Source organism: Kogia breviceps, chromosome 12 (assembly GCF_026419965.1).
Source record: "Kogia breviceps isolate mKogBre1 chromosome 12, mKogBre1 haplotype 1, whole genome shotgun sequence".
In the NCBI taxonomy this organism is placed as follows: Eukaryota; Metazoa; Chordata; class Mammalia; order Artiodactyla; family Physeteridae; genus Kogia; species Kogia breviceps.
In genome coordinates, this window is record NC_081321.1 from 44,479,598 (window position 1) to 44,494,539 (window position 14,942).

At 41.6% G+C, this 14,942-nt stretch overlaps 1 protein-coding gene across 5 annotated transcripts in view; it reads left to right on the top strand.

Moving 5' to 3' along the window:
- The window catches only part of LOC131766330 (17-beta-hydroxysteroid dehydrogenase type 6), a 34,024-nt gene extending 20,610 nt beyond the window's left edge, over positions 1–13,414 (top strand). For all 5 annotated transcript variants that reach the window (XM_067009523.1, XM_067009525.1, XM_067009524.1 and 2 more), the window contains 4 exons: positions 3,479–3,805; positions 6,148–6,406; positions 10,292–10,455; positions 12,911–13,414. In XM_067009523.1, coding sequence (XP_066865624.1) covers positions 3,479–3,805; positions 6,148–6,406; positions 10,292–10,455; positions 12,911–13,128 — 968 coding nt within the window. In that variant the 3' untranslated portion in view covers positions 13,129–13,414. The remainder of the gene's footprint in view (positions 1–3,478; positions 3,806–6,147; positions 6,407–10,291; positions 10,456–12,910) is intronic.
- Positions 13,415–14,942: the final 1,528 nt, after the last annotated feature.

The window sequence follows — 14,942 nt, forward strand, 5'->3', positions numbered from 1 at the left end:
TCTAATTTTATTCCCCTATACCCTTAACAGTTCTGGACCCAATTACAACAAGCAATTCTCTGCAACACCAGCTAGGTGTCCCACAATTCAACTCAGTTCTGACACTAACTACCAGGAGACAGCATCAGTTTCCACAGGTTAAGGGTTCAGTCCTACAAGACTACGCTCTTCACCCCTCACTTCAGACACCAGTTGCAAGCCCAGATTATCATCTCTGCTTCTGATGGACTGGCTATAGATTGGAGGATCCAACGACCCCATCCTTGGGTTTGATTAATTTGCTAGAGTGGCTAACAGAACTCACAGAAACATTTTACTTATCTGATTACTAGTTTATTAAAAAAGCATACAACTCAGGAGCAGCCAGGTGGAAGAGATGCTTAGGGCAAGTTATGGGGAAAGGGCACAGCGCTTCCATGCCCTCTCCAAGTATACCACTTTCTCTGAATCTCCATATGTTCACCTGGAAGCTCTCTGAACCCTGTTCTTTTTGGTTTTGATGAGGCTTCATTACTTAGGAATAATTGATTTAAATCATTAGCCATTATTGATTAAACTCAATCTCCGGCCCCTCTCCTCTCCCTGAAGGTGGGACTGAAAGTTCTAACCAGTTTGGCCCAATGTGGGACTCTACTGGCAGTCTTTGCTCCAGGACCCTCATCAGCCTGGCTGAGACTTTCTCAGGGCTGAACTGTAGTTAAAATTTCTTCCTTTTAATTCCTTCTTTCTTCTCTCTCTTCTTTCAGGGGTGTCAGACATGTATTGGCACCTATTCCTGCACTTTCCCCCTTTATTCTCTATAGGTTGTTTCCCTCAATGAGTCCCTTGCATGTCTAGTTCTGTCTTGGCATCTGAACCGACACACAGGGATATTGACAGGACCTGCCTTATGGGGCTGTTGTGAGAATTCAATAAGTTAATATATGTGAAATGCTTAGAACAGGGCCTGATATACAGCAAGTGCTATGCAAGCGTTAGCTGCTTTTATTATTACTTTATGATGCTTTAGATCTCAAGTTATATTTTACTCTCACTAGGACACTTCTCAGATCTCCCTGGACTGGCTTGGAAGCCTCTCCTGAATGCTCCAACAGCATCCTGCCCTTACTTCTATTATGGTTGGCCCTCCATATCTACGAGTTTTGCACCTGCAGAGTCAACCATCCACAGATCAAAAATATTAGAAAAAAAATTTCCAGAAAGTTCCAAAAGGCAAAACTTGAATTTGCTCCATGCCAGCAGCTATTTACATAGCATTTACATTGTTTTTATAACTAATTATCGATACATAGCATTTACATTGTTTACAACTATTCCATAGCTCTTAGATTGAATTAAGTGTAAGTAATCTAGAGATGATTTAAAGTGTACGGGAGGATGTTCATAGGTTATATGCAAATACTATGCCATTTTACATAAGGGATGTAAACATCTTCAGATTTTGGTATCTGTGAAGGGTCCTGTAACCAGTCCTCTGTGGATACCAAGGGACGACTGTATATTGCATTGTTTTCTTGTCAGTCTTTACACTTAGACTGTGAATTCAATGAATAATGGAACCTTGTTTTGTTCACTTATGTGTATCAGTGCCTAATATCATGTCTGACTCATAGTAGATGTTGAATTGATGTTTGTTGAATGAAAATGATGGTTCAGTGGAGGCTTAACAGATGAGTATTATTTGTCAAGTGGATGAGAGCTGGGAAAGAAGGAATTGTAAAGAGAGTTGTATACTGAAGCATGAAAAGCCTATATTGTGTGGAGTACTGCAAGGTGCTTGTTATGACTAAAGAGTAGGCTGCAAAAGAGGTGTGGTAAAAGAGAAAGCTAAGAAGGAAATCAAGGGCCAGGGCACTGGTGAGACCTTAAAGCCAAGCTAAGGTAGACATTGTGTAGGCCTTATGACGTCCTAGTGGGCCCACACCCATCTTTGACCTCTACCTATGACTTTATGAGTCATATGTTAGTCCAGCCAACAGCTATAGATTGCCCCAAATGGTGGATGTTTCTCTAGAACTACATATAGAAAGGTAGGCATCTCTGAACATTCATTTCAATAATGCATCTGATTGGTCTATATTTACAAACTGCTTTGGCTGCAATGTCTCACCCAAACTGCTGGGTCTCTTAACTAATCTCTTTGCCTTCATCACACCCCTCCCTGTTTAATCCATCCTCCACTCCCACTGTGAGACAGATCTTTCTAAAGCTAAATCTGGACATCTTAGTCTTCAGTTTAATACCTTCTAATGGCACACCCTTGTTGCCTATAAGATAACCTCCAGATTCCTTAGTGTGACCCACAGGACCATTCCTAGTCTGGCCCTTCACTACCTCATCTTCCATTTCTCCCTCCGTGTGCTCTCTGCATCACCTGAACTTCTCATAGGTATCAGGAAGTTTTATGCTGCTTATCACTCCATTCATGTACACACTGTTGCTGCCTGGAATGTCTTTTTATCCTTGTCCACTTTTTTTTTAAGAATTTTATTTATTTTTTTATACAGCAGGTTCTTATTAGTTATCCGTTTTATACGTATTAGTGTATATATGTCAATCCCTATCCCCTAATTCATCACACCACCACCCCCCGCCACCTGCCTTGTCCACTTTTTGAACTCTTAACTATTTTGTTGGAAGTAGTTCCAAAATCACTGCCTCTGTGAATCTGTTTCTAACTTTGCAGGTAGTGGGTCACCCTTTATAGTCTCATTAGACTGTATATACTTCTGTTTGGCACCTACCACATTGCAGTGAATTTGTTTGGTTACTTCCCTGACTCCCCCCTCTAGACTGTGGCTAGAGGGTAGGACCAAGTATTAGTTAATACAGAGTCCCAGCACTTAGTGCAATGCCTGGCACATAGTCAATACTCAGTAAATACTAGTTAAAGAAAAAAGGAAGGAATAAAATGAAAGCTCTTCTTTTTCTTTTCTTTCTTTTTTTTTTTTGCGGTATGCGGGCCTCTCACTGTTGTGGCCTCTCCCTTTGCGGACCACAGGCTCCGGACGTGCAGGCTCAGCGGCCATGGCTCACGGGCCTAGCCGCTCCACGGCATGTGGGATCTTCCCTAACCGGGGCATGAACCCATGTCCCCTGCATTGGCAGGCGGACTCTCAACCACTGCGCCACCACGGAAGCCCCTTTTCTTTTTAAAAAAAATTATTTCTTTTTGGCTGTGTTGGATCTTCCTTTCTGTGCACGGGCTTTCTCTAGTTGCGGCAAGAGGGGGCTACTCTTCATTGCAGTGCGCAGGCTTCTTATTGCAGCGGCTTCTCTTGTTGCGGAGCACGGGCTCTAGGTGCGCAGGCTTCAGTAGTTGTGGCATGCAGGCTCAGTAGTTGTGACGCACAGGCTTAGTTGCTCTGCAGCATGTGGGATCTTTCTGGACCAGGGATTGAACCCATGTCCCTACATTGGCAGGCGGATTCTTAGCCACTGCGCCACCAGGGAAGTCCCTCTTCTTTTTCTTTTGAAGGAGGTCCCCTCACCATGTGGCTGTACCTGGCGGTGCTCGTGGGCCTGTACTACCTCCTGCGCTGGTACCGGGAGAGGCAGGTGGTGAGCCACCTCCAGGACAAGTTCGTCTTCATCACGGGCTGTGACTCGGGCTTTGGGAACCTGCTGGCCAGGCAGCTGCACCTGCGAGGCTTGAGGGTTCTGGCTGCGTGTCTGACGGAGCAGGGGGCCGAGCAGCTGAAGAATCAGACGTCAGACAGGCTGGAGACAGTGATCCTGGACGTCACCAAGACTGAGAGCATCGCTGCGGCCACCAAGTGGGTGAAGGAGCGTGTGGGGGACAGAGGTATGGAGAAGTATTTTCTTCTTTCATTTACTTAGGAATGAAGATGTTAAAGTTTTATGTGTATATGTGTATATGATATATATATATATAATCTCAAAAGCAGGGCTTGAAAAGCTGGCTTTGTCATTTGAAGGACAGTTGTGATCTTCTACAGTGTTTCATTTCCTTAACAATGTTACAGTGAAAAATGAACCCAGTAGATTTGAGGCTGTTATCTCACCTTGCAAGTGGAGTATTTACAACTGCAATTCTTTATGTCTGAAGAATTTTCAAGGTGTTCTTAAGAATCTGATTCTTCTTCCCTTGGCTACTATCTAAAATATAGACATCCCTGGAAGTCAGCCTTTTGTCCTCTTCTTTTTTGTGTGTGTGTGTTATGCGGGCCTCTCACTGTTGTGGCCTCTCTCGTTGCGGAGCACAGGCTCCGGACGCGCAGGCTCAGCGGCCATGGCTCACAGGCCCAGCCGCTCCGCGGCATGTGGGATCTTCCCGGACTGGGGCACGAACCCGTGTTCCCTGCATCAGCAGGCGGATTCTCAACCACTGTGCCACCAGGGAAGCCCCCTCTTCTTTTTTTAAAAAAAGTTTTCATTTTATTTTACTTTTTCTAATTAATAGACTATATTTCTTAGAGCAGTTATAAGTTTATAAAAAAGTTGAAAAGTACGGAGTTCCCATATACAACCCCCCTCTTACAGTTTCTCCTGTTATTAATATCTTGCATTGGTGTAGTACATTTATTACATTGATAAACCAATATTGATACATTATCATTAACTAAGGTCCATAGTTTACATTAGGATCCACTTTGTGTTGTACGGTTCTATGGGTTTTGCCAAGTGTAAAATATCCTGTATCTACCGTTATAGTACAATATAATGTAGAGTAATTTCAGTGCCCTAAAAATCCTCTGTGCTCCACCTATTCATCTCCTCTGCTCTCCCCACCTCCCCCCAAACCCTGGCAACTACACAGCTTTTTACTGTTTCCATAGTTTTGCCTTTTCCCAAATGTCATGTAGTTGGAATCATATTGTATATAGTCTTTTAGCCTGGCTTCTTTCATTTAACAATATGCATTTAATGTCCCTCCATGTTTTTCTGTGGCTTGATAGCTCATTTCATTTTATCACTGAATAATATTCCATTGTATGTACCACAGTTTGTTTATCCATTCACTTACTGAAGGACATCTTGGTTGGTTTTAATTTTTGGCAATTATGGATAAATCCTCTTTTCTAAGTTTCATTTTCTCTGGATATTATCCAAATCCTCTTTGATCCCTTTCTTTTTCCTCCGCTTGTTTTATGATTCAATAGATCCTGATAATTGGACCTCTTAAATATATATTCATCCTAGGAGTTGCAAACTAGTAATAAAATTATTTTGTTTGGATTGAAGAATTTTTTTTTAAATTTACTTTAAATTAGAAAATTGACTTTAAAATATTACTACTACCTGAGGATGTTCTTGACTCTAGAGTCAGGAGTTATGGGTAGTTATAGCCTCTGTGCTGTGCACAGTGGTTTATTTCTACTGTATTGTTATTATTATTTTTATTGTTTTCCCATCTGTTAGAGAGTGTGCTCCTTGAGGACATGGACCTCTCTTACCCATTATTGTATTTCCAGTTTCCGACATATTGTCTGGTACATGTTAAGGCTCAACAAATGTTGAATGGACCCTAGTTACCCATAGTTTAACCTATTACCTTTTTGTCCTTGATTTCTAAATTATTTCTTCCCTGAATTCCCAACTACTTGCTGGCTTTCTCATCTGGAAATTCTGCTGGAAACTCAAATTCACCAAATCTAAAAGAAGAGGGACTCATCTCCACCAAATCTTTGCTTTTTGGTCCTTGGGGCTGATTCTTCCCTCCTCCCCCCAACACCAGAGCTCAAGATAGGCAGTTTTACTTTCAGTCCTTTAGAAGCCCTTTCTATCTCTATCCCTAAAGTGATAGTGTAGCCATTTAGGATTCCATTTTAATGCAGAAAGTGTCTTTTATTAGACTCCCTACCTTAGGTAGGCCCTGGACTTCATGTCTTCTTATTGTATATGTTTTTTGATGCTATAAATACTAAAGTTCAAATTCACACTGGTTGGCAAATTCCCTCGAATCAAAAGCTAGCATCAGGGTTCTGTTTATCCTCTCTGGATTCGTGCCTCCTCTACGTTTTTGGCCTGAACTTCCTTTACCTTCTTAGTGATAGATGTGTTTAATAATGAAAAAATATGTTTTGTCTAGCATTTTTAGTTGTCTTCAGCAGGAAGACTGATCAAGGTAGAAGTCTGTCATTTTTGTGTGAAACTGAACTCCTGCTTTGATTTTTATTGTTTCAGGGCTCTGGGGTCTGGTCAACAACGCAGGCACTTTTCACGCACATGGCTACATTGAGTGGCTGAAGATTGAGGCCTGTATGAATACCCTCAAAGTGAACCTCATTGGTTTGATAGAGGTGACTTTGAGCATGCTTCCCTTGGTAAGGAGGGCACAGGGGAGGATTGTCAACGTCTCCAGCATTCTGGGAAGAATTGCTTTCTTTGGAGGAGTCTACTCTTCCACCAAGTATGGAGTGGAAGCCTTTTCAGATATTCTGAGGTAACTCTCAAGTTAAAACAAAAGCAACTACTGAGCACTTAAATATGTCTTAGATACCATGCTAGTCACTTTCACCTACATTATCTTTTTTTTTTAATTTTTAAAATTAAAAAAATATTATTTTTGGCTGTGTTGGGTCTTCGTTGCTGCGCGCAGGCTTTCTCTAGTTGCGGCGAGCGGGGGCTACTCTTCGTTGAGGTGTGTAGGCTTCTCGTTGTGAGGGCTTCTCTTGCTGCGGAGCACCAGCTCTAGGCACGCGGGCTTCAGTAGTTGTGGCACGTGGGCTCAGTAGTTGTGGCTTGCGGGCTCTAGAGTGCAGGCTCAATAGTTGTGGCGCATGGGCTTAGTTGCTCCACGGCATGTAGTATTTTCGCAGACCAGGGCTCGAACCCGTGTCCCCTGCATTGGAAGGCGGATTCTTAACCACTGCACCACCAGAGAAATCCCAGCAGGTGGATTCTTAACCACTGCTCCACCAGGGAAGCCCTCATCTGCATTATCTTATTTCATCACTTCCAAAGTCTGATGTGTAGGTATTATTACTAGTCTGTTTTATACAGGAAACGGAGGCTCAGATTTTGGTATCTTTCTCAAAGTTCAGCTGCAACGACCATGATTTGGCAGACCTGTGTTTTGACCCCAAGTCTCTGTCTCCTGTCACCACATCACGTCTTTTTTTTTGAGTTACGCGGGCCTCTCACTGTTGTGGCCTCTCCCACTGCAGAGCACAGGCTCCAGACGTGCAGGTTCAGCGGCCATGGCTCACGGGCCCAGCCGCTCCGCGGCATGTGGGATCTTCCCGGACCGGGGCACGAACCTGTGTTCCCTGCATCGGCAGGCGGACTCTCAACCACTGCGCCACCAGGGAAGCCCACCACATCACATTTTAACTCTCAAGATTTATCCTTAAGAAAATTTCATTTCTGAAGAGAGGATGACTGTCTTCTTTCCTCCTTAAAGTAAACCTGTCCTCGTTTCTTCACAGTGACTTTTTCTGGTGCTCATCTGCTTCTAACTAACTTTTCCCATCCCTTTACTCTGTATAGCTTTTCTTTACCTAATAGCTTCTTTTCTTTCTTATAGCTTCAGTTTGCCACAATCCCTAATTGCCCTGCCTCTACCTCCTGGTTTTTTAAAATACATCATTTCAGCTTCATTCCCCTCTATCAGCTGCTCCTTCTTTTTATAGTCCCCCTTATATTTTAATTTCTGAGACAGAGATTCCTACTGGCTGAGTTCATTTTTTGTGTGCCGGGTGACCCCGCATCATGTGATATTTTTTGCACTTATTATGTGTCAGGCACTGTTGTGAGTACTTTCCATCTAATAAATCATTTAATTTTCATGGCAACCCAATGAGGGAGGAATTATTTTATCTTTATTGTATTGACTATATCTAGGGAAACTGAGGCACAGAGGTTCAGTAATTTGCCCAGGCCATATAGGTAATAACAGGCAGAGTCACTGTCTAGTCCTGAGAGGGGCTCCCCTCCCATCAAGTACTATTCCTGGTCCAGTCAGCTATAGACATGAGGGTGCAGTCACATGGTACAAAATAGTGCTGCACAGACTCTTCTTTAGCAGGGGCTGACTCTAGGGAAGTTTCACTCGGAAATGAGCTATAAATATTATAGGCACCATGTATTAGCTTTCTATGGCTGCTGTAATAAATTACCACTAGTAATTTATGGTGTTTGGTGTCCTATAACAACACATATTTATTCCCTCACAGTTCTGGAGTCTAGAAGTCTGAAATCAGTATCACTGGGCTAAAATCAGTTGTTGACAGGGCCATGTTCCTTCCTGAGGCTCTAGGAGAGAATTCATTACTTGCCTCTTCCAGCTTCTGGTGGCCGCCAGCATTCCTTGGCTTGGGGCCACATCACTCCAATCTCTGCTTTCATGATCACACTGCCTTCTCTTCCTCTGTTGGTCTTCAAATCTACCTCTGCCTCTCTTATAAGGATAGTTGTGATTGCATTTAGGATGCACCCAGATAATCTGGCACAGTTATCCTACCTCAAGATCCTTAACTCAATCAAACTAGCAAAATCTTTGCAACATAAGGTAACATTTACAGGTTCCAGGGATTAGGACCTGATATCTTTGCGGGCCATTATTTCGCCTACTACATGCCATGACTGGTATATATCTAATACATTGTGCATATATGATCTGCTTAGGAAGGGAATAGGGAAATAACCGTGGACACTACATGAGTTGTTACTACGTGGCAGGCACCTTGCCTGGCTTTCTGCCTACCCAACATCCTGTCTACTTCCACAGGGCTGCTGCCTGCAGATTTACTACCACTTATGACTCTTGGACTCCTTGACTCATTCCCAGACCAAGAGCAAAGATATGCCCTTCCAACCTTTAAATCACTAATTCCTTTAGAAAATTCCAGTTTGCCTTGATTGTGCTAAGGATAAACAGGAAAAGGAAGTTTTGTCCCACATTTGAACTGGAGTCTTAGAGGGGCTGGAGATGTTGTGGTGTGCTGGGAATCTGTGAGAAACTGCACGGGGAAGTGCAGTGTAGAGAGCTGAAGCACCCCTGGCTTGCGTAGCCCCTCCTTCTTCCCCAGCACACAGAGGCACCTGGAGAATCATTTTCTGAAGCTCTGACTTGGAAAGTTTTAGGTTTGGGTTTGATAAGGGAGGCTTTTCCTTTAGAGCAGTGGTTCTTAACTTTTAGCATGCCTCAGAGCCACCTGAAGGGCTTGTTCAAACAGATTATTGGTTCTTACCCCCAGAGTTTCTGACTGTAAGTTTGGACTGGGGCTCAGTAATCTGCATTTCCAACAAGCTCCCAGATGCTGATGCTGTTGATCTGGGGTCTACACTTTGAGAACCACTCATGGCTTTAGAGGCTCATGATGCTTTTTGTTTTACATTCTTATGGACCATGGTTCCAAACATTTCTCCTCGACATCCCCTTGGCCTTCCTCTTCTCGAGCAAGGCACTTGAACCTCTAGATCAGGGAGCACCCCTCATCACTGTCCCTGGAGTACTGAGAGAATACCTCTCACGTGGTACACCATGTCATCTTACTTTACTTGGTGAAGGCAGCACTTAGCACAGTGCCTGGTACATACACAGCTCCTGATAAGTATTTTTGGAACTGTTTTTTGAACTAACCCGAATATTCTGGAATGATCAATGGCCTGTAATTTTAATGCCCACATCATATTCCACTAATGGTCTCTTGCAGTCTTTGAACACACTGTAATCTTGCACAGCCCCCTGCTCTGTGTGTGCAGTTTCTGCTGCCTGGTATACCATTCCACCTCTTTCCTCACTGGGAAATTTCCTCTTTATCCTTCGAGGCTGAACTGAAACATTTTCTCCTCACTGAAGCCTTCTCTGACTCCCTCAGAAAATCTACATCCTCCTCGCTACTTATGTAGCCCCTTGAATACCTCTCCGTTAAATTCTTTTGAGTTGTATTGCAATTATTTGCTTACTTGTCAGACTTACCCACCGTGAGCTTTTTGGGGTGATGAACAGAGTAATTTACTGAGATTGTGCATGTAAAACACTTAGCACAGTAGATGCCATAAAAATGCTAATTTTCTTTATTATTCCTTGTATTTTTCATATTTCCAGTGTATAGCACATGGTAGAACCTTAATGACTCTGTTAAATGAGTGGGTGTGGGATTGAATGGTTATGGTAGTTTGTATAATCATGTCCCAATTGTTGCATCTAGGGATGTTTAAAATTTTATTTTTTTCCTTTCCATTTCTTTATTCTTTAAAATATTCAGTAAAGGTGTTTTTATAACTATTTTTTGTTTTGTTTTGTTTTTTCCCTGAGAACATTGAAATTGTGGTATCTTTCAATCAGAGGAATTAACTTGAGGATTTTTTTTTTTTTTCCTAGGCGTGAGCTTCAACATTTTGGGGTGAAAATCAGCATAGTTGAACCTGGCTACTTCAGAACAGGAATGACAGATATGCAGAAGTCCTCAGATGCAGTGAAACAAGTCTGGAAAGAAGTCCCTGTGCACATTAAGGAGTCCTATGGACAGAAGTTTTTTGATACTTGTGAGCTTTTCTTTTGATGGTATAATGGATAACCTTGCATGAGAAGGACAAAGAGGGTTGGTGGAGAATGATTGGTAGATCTTCTGAGAAAAAAGCTCCTTAAACAAAGCCTTCCCAAGACAAGAGGGGTTCAGGAAGGTCCCAGTGCCTTCATGGTTGGCTTGGTGATGGCTGTTTTGGCTGAGGAAGAGGCCATATAGGCAGCCTAGGGCCAGGGCCTGCCCTGCCTTGTCACCTATGAGCCTGGCCACCTGAGCACCAGGGAGGTATTACATGGTTAGAGGCATGGAGCCTCTGGGTCTTGGGAGGGGGTACCCCTCCACAGTTTGTCAGGACTGGTGTGGGGGGCCTGCTTGACTAAAGTTCAGCCTTCAATATTATCTACCCTTTGGGTAACAGGCTAGCCACAAACTCCACGTTTTATTGTGAGGGGAGGGAGGGTATGTATAGGTGGGGAGAGGTAAGTGAGTTAGGACCGGATTTGCAGGGCCCTATTGGCCATTCCCAGAGGCTAGACCTCATGTGCAGGCCCTGGGAGCCTTGTAGGCGTGAGATGGTTTAATTTCGTGTAAGAATGCCATTCTGATGATCTGGAGGAGGAGGCAGTTTTGGGGGAACAGGGAAGGCAGTCCTCTAAGTAGAATTAAGCCATGCACACTGTGTGGGTCTGTACCTTCCTGGGGGGAAGGGATGCTTTTTCTTCACACAGAGAAGTCAGCAGCCTGCCAAGGGCAGAGGGAGCAGCTCTCTTTTCCCTTTCACAAAAAGGCCCCGTGGTGGGTAGCAGTAGCCCTGTCCCTGGCTTTGGGTGATATTGCGGTACAGAGAAAAGAAGAAGGCGGATGTGCAGATAGAAGGGTCCCGACCTACAACCCTGTCTTCTGGGTACATGAGGCCTAAGAGGGCCACCATCAACAGAGGGGAGAGAAATTGGAACAAGGAAAAGCTGACAGAAAACTTCCTCAGCCTCTCAGAACTCAAGCTAGAGAACTACAGTTCCTAACATGTCAGGGGTACAGCCATTGTTCTAAACTCTTCTCCACCTAAAGTTTTAAACTATTAGGGAATTCATTTCCCCTTGCGAGTACATGTAGTTTGACAATAGAAATGAAAGGAAAATAGAATTTACTAAGAAGTGACCATATGTAAAAGGAGGGATATATGTATTTCATGATTTAAGGAGTTGAAATTGTTCATATACTCGTCCATGGATCAGAATAATCTAGATCAGGGCTGTCCAACAGATATATGAGAGCCACATATGTAATCTTAAATTTTCTAGTAGCTACTTTTTAAAAAAGGAAAAGAAACAGGTTAAATAAATTTTAATAATTTTATTTAAGACCGATATATCTAAAATACTATCATTTCAACATTTATTATCAATATAAAAGCTATTAACAAGATATTTCATGTTCTTTTTCCTATTAGTCTTTGAAAATTGGTGTGTATTTTACACTTATAGCACATTTCAACTTGCATGCTAAATTTTCCTAGGAGGTACTTCTTCTGTATTTGGATTAATACAATTTATGGTTACCAGCAGCATTATTCATAAGAGCCCCAGGGTGGAAACAATTCAAATGTCCATCGACTGTTGAATGGGTAAACAAAATGTGGTATAGCCCTACAATGGAATATTACTTGGCAATTAAAAGAAATGAAGTACTGATCCATGCTATGACAGGATGAACCTTGAGAACATTTTGCCCCTGAAAAAAGCCAGTCACAAAAGACCACAATGTATGATTCTATTTAGGTGAAGTGTCCAGAAAAGGCCAGCCATAGAGACAGAAGGTAGACTGGTGGTTGCCTAGGGCTGGGTGGGTTGGCAGGAAATGGGAGTGATTGCTAATGGGTATGGGGTTTCTTTTGGGGATGATGAAAATGTCCTAAACTTAAGATTGTGGTGATGGTTGCACAACTCTGGATATACTAAATGCCATTGATTTGTATACTTTAAATGGACGGTTTTTATGAATGTGAATTATCTCAATAAAGATGTTAAAAAATTTCCAGTTGAAAAAGTAGATTCACATACCTATATTGTTCCAAACATACTTAAAAGTTTTCCAATAACAGAATTGAGCTTTAAAATTAATTAAATTTACAAATTCAGTTTTCAGGGAATTCCCTGGCAGTCCAGTGGTTAGGACTTGGTGCTTTCACTGCTGGCGCCTGGCTTCAGTCGCTGGTCAGGGAGCTAAGATACCGCAAGCTGTGCTGCGCAGCAACACCTCCCACCCCCCCAAAATTCAGTTTTCAGTCATGCTAGCTGTATTTTAAGTGCCATTAGCTGCATGTGGCTAGTGACTGTTATATTGGGAAGCACAGGTCTGATTGACCTAATCCTTGTGGCAATTAAATGTAGTTAGACTTCTGTGACTGCATGCAACAGGATCTTAAAAATATAAGCAGTAAGATTGCTGACCGCCATTTTTCTTTTTGTATACAGATCACGATCTCCTGAAACAAGAGTTGTTGAGTTGTAGCAGAAACCTGAACCTGGTTACTGACTGTATGGAACATGCCCTGACATCTGTGCATCCCCGCACTCGATACTCAGCTGGCTGGGATGCTCAATTTTTCTTCATCCCTCTATCTTATTTACCTACATCACTGGCAGACTACATATTGACTAGATCTTGGCCCAAACCAGCCCAGGCAGTCTAAAGAAAACTGGTTGGTGGCTCTTGAAATGAAGAAGACAAAAATCTGAAATTGATTGTTAGTGTTCCAATAATTTTAATGTATCATCTATACTTTTTGTAACAATAAGCTTTTTTGCCTAAACTCATTTATCTGGCACCATCAGAGAACCAATAGGTTTTTATTCCAGATATCCAAAGCTTACTCCTTTAGGTGATGAATCTTTACTATTTTAACCATTTGTTGTTGACACTATTTCCAAAATGCATTACTCTTCCTTGCCCTATTAAACAGAGTAGACCGGAAACAATTTAGCTTGTTTTGATATTATTTTTTAATGTAAATGAATAGTTGTTCTGTGCTGTGATAAACTATTGCTCAGGGACTATTGAGAAATGTGGGTCTGTTTATCCTTAACTTGAAATGGGTCTATACTTTGGTACTTTTAATAAATGTTTAATTTTGTTTTCTCCTCCCTATTTGCCAGCTGTTTTGGGATATATTTCTTCCTTATTTAAAAAAAAATGATTTTTAATTTTTAAATCAAAATACTATACACATACATAGTTAAAAATTCAGTTAATACTCAAAAGCTTAAAAATGAAAACACAACAAACAGTTCGCCACCTTCATTGCTGTTCCTCAGAGGTGAATGCTTTTGACTTTTAGCTATTTTTTCTGGTATTTACTGCTATATTTCTGAATAATATACTTCATACTGTTTTTCTTGATTTATTAATTTTAGATATTCTCAATTAACTTCCTGTTAGGGTAAATGAGAATTTAGCTTTTTACACCACTTTCCTGACTATTTCCTTTATCCCCATATTTCTAATATAATTTTTATCACATTTCAGTTAAATTAATAGTGTTTACATTATTAGCATGTGGGTTTTTTTGTTTTTCTTGGAGTTAATTATTACCTTTCTTTTTCTTTTTTTCTTTTTTTTGAGCCATGCTGTGGCTTGTGGGATCTCAGTTCCCCAACCAGGGATTGAACCCAGGCCACGGCAGTGAAAGCCTGGAATCCTAACCACCAGAGAACTCCCTACCTTTCTTTTTTATTTGCATAACTTTTTATTCACTTTAATTTTTTCACCTGTTTTCTCTGATTTCAGAATACTTTCAGTAGTATTCTTTAGATAGTTAAATAGATCATAGAATTATCCATTCCATTTCAACTGATCCAATACAGGATCAGACTTTGATTTAATTTTCATGTCCCTGTACTCTAATTTATAATAGTTTCTTAATTTTTTTTAAACTTTTTATTTTATATTGGAGTATAGCCGATTAACAATGTTATGATAGTTTCAGGTGCACAGCAAAGCGACTCAGCCATACTTATACATTTATCCATTCTCTCCCGAACTTCCCTCCCATCCAGGCTGCCACATAACATTGAGCAGAGTTCCCTGTGCCACAGTAGGTTGTCATTGGTTATCCATTTTAAATATAGCAGTGTGTACATATTGATCTCAAACTCCCTAACTATCCCTTCCCCCAACCCTTCCCCCCTGGTTTCCTTTGCTGTGCAAAAGCTTGTAAATTTGATTAGGTCCCATTTGTTTATTTTTGCTTTTATTTCTATTGCCTGGGAGACTTACCTAAAGAAACGTTGCTATGATTTATGTCAGAGAATGTTTTGCCTATGTTCTCTTCTAGGAGTTTTATGGTATCATTTATAGTCTTTGTTTTTTTAAATTACTTTAAAATTTATTTTTATTTTTGACTGCATTGGGTCTTCTTTGTTGCACGGGGGCTTTCTCTGATTGCAGCGAGCGGGGGCTACTCTTCGTTGCAGTGTGCAGTCTTGTCATTGCAGTGGCTCCTCGGTG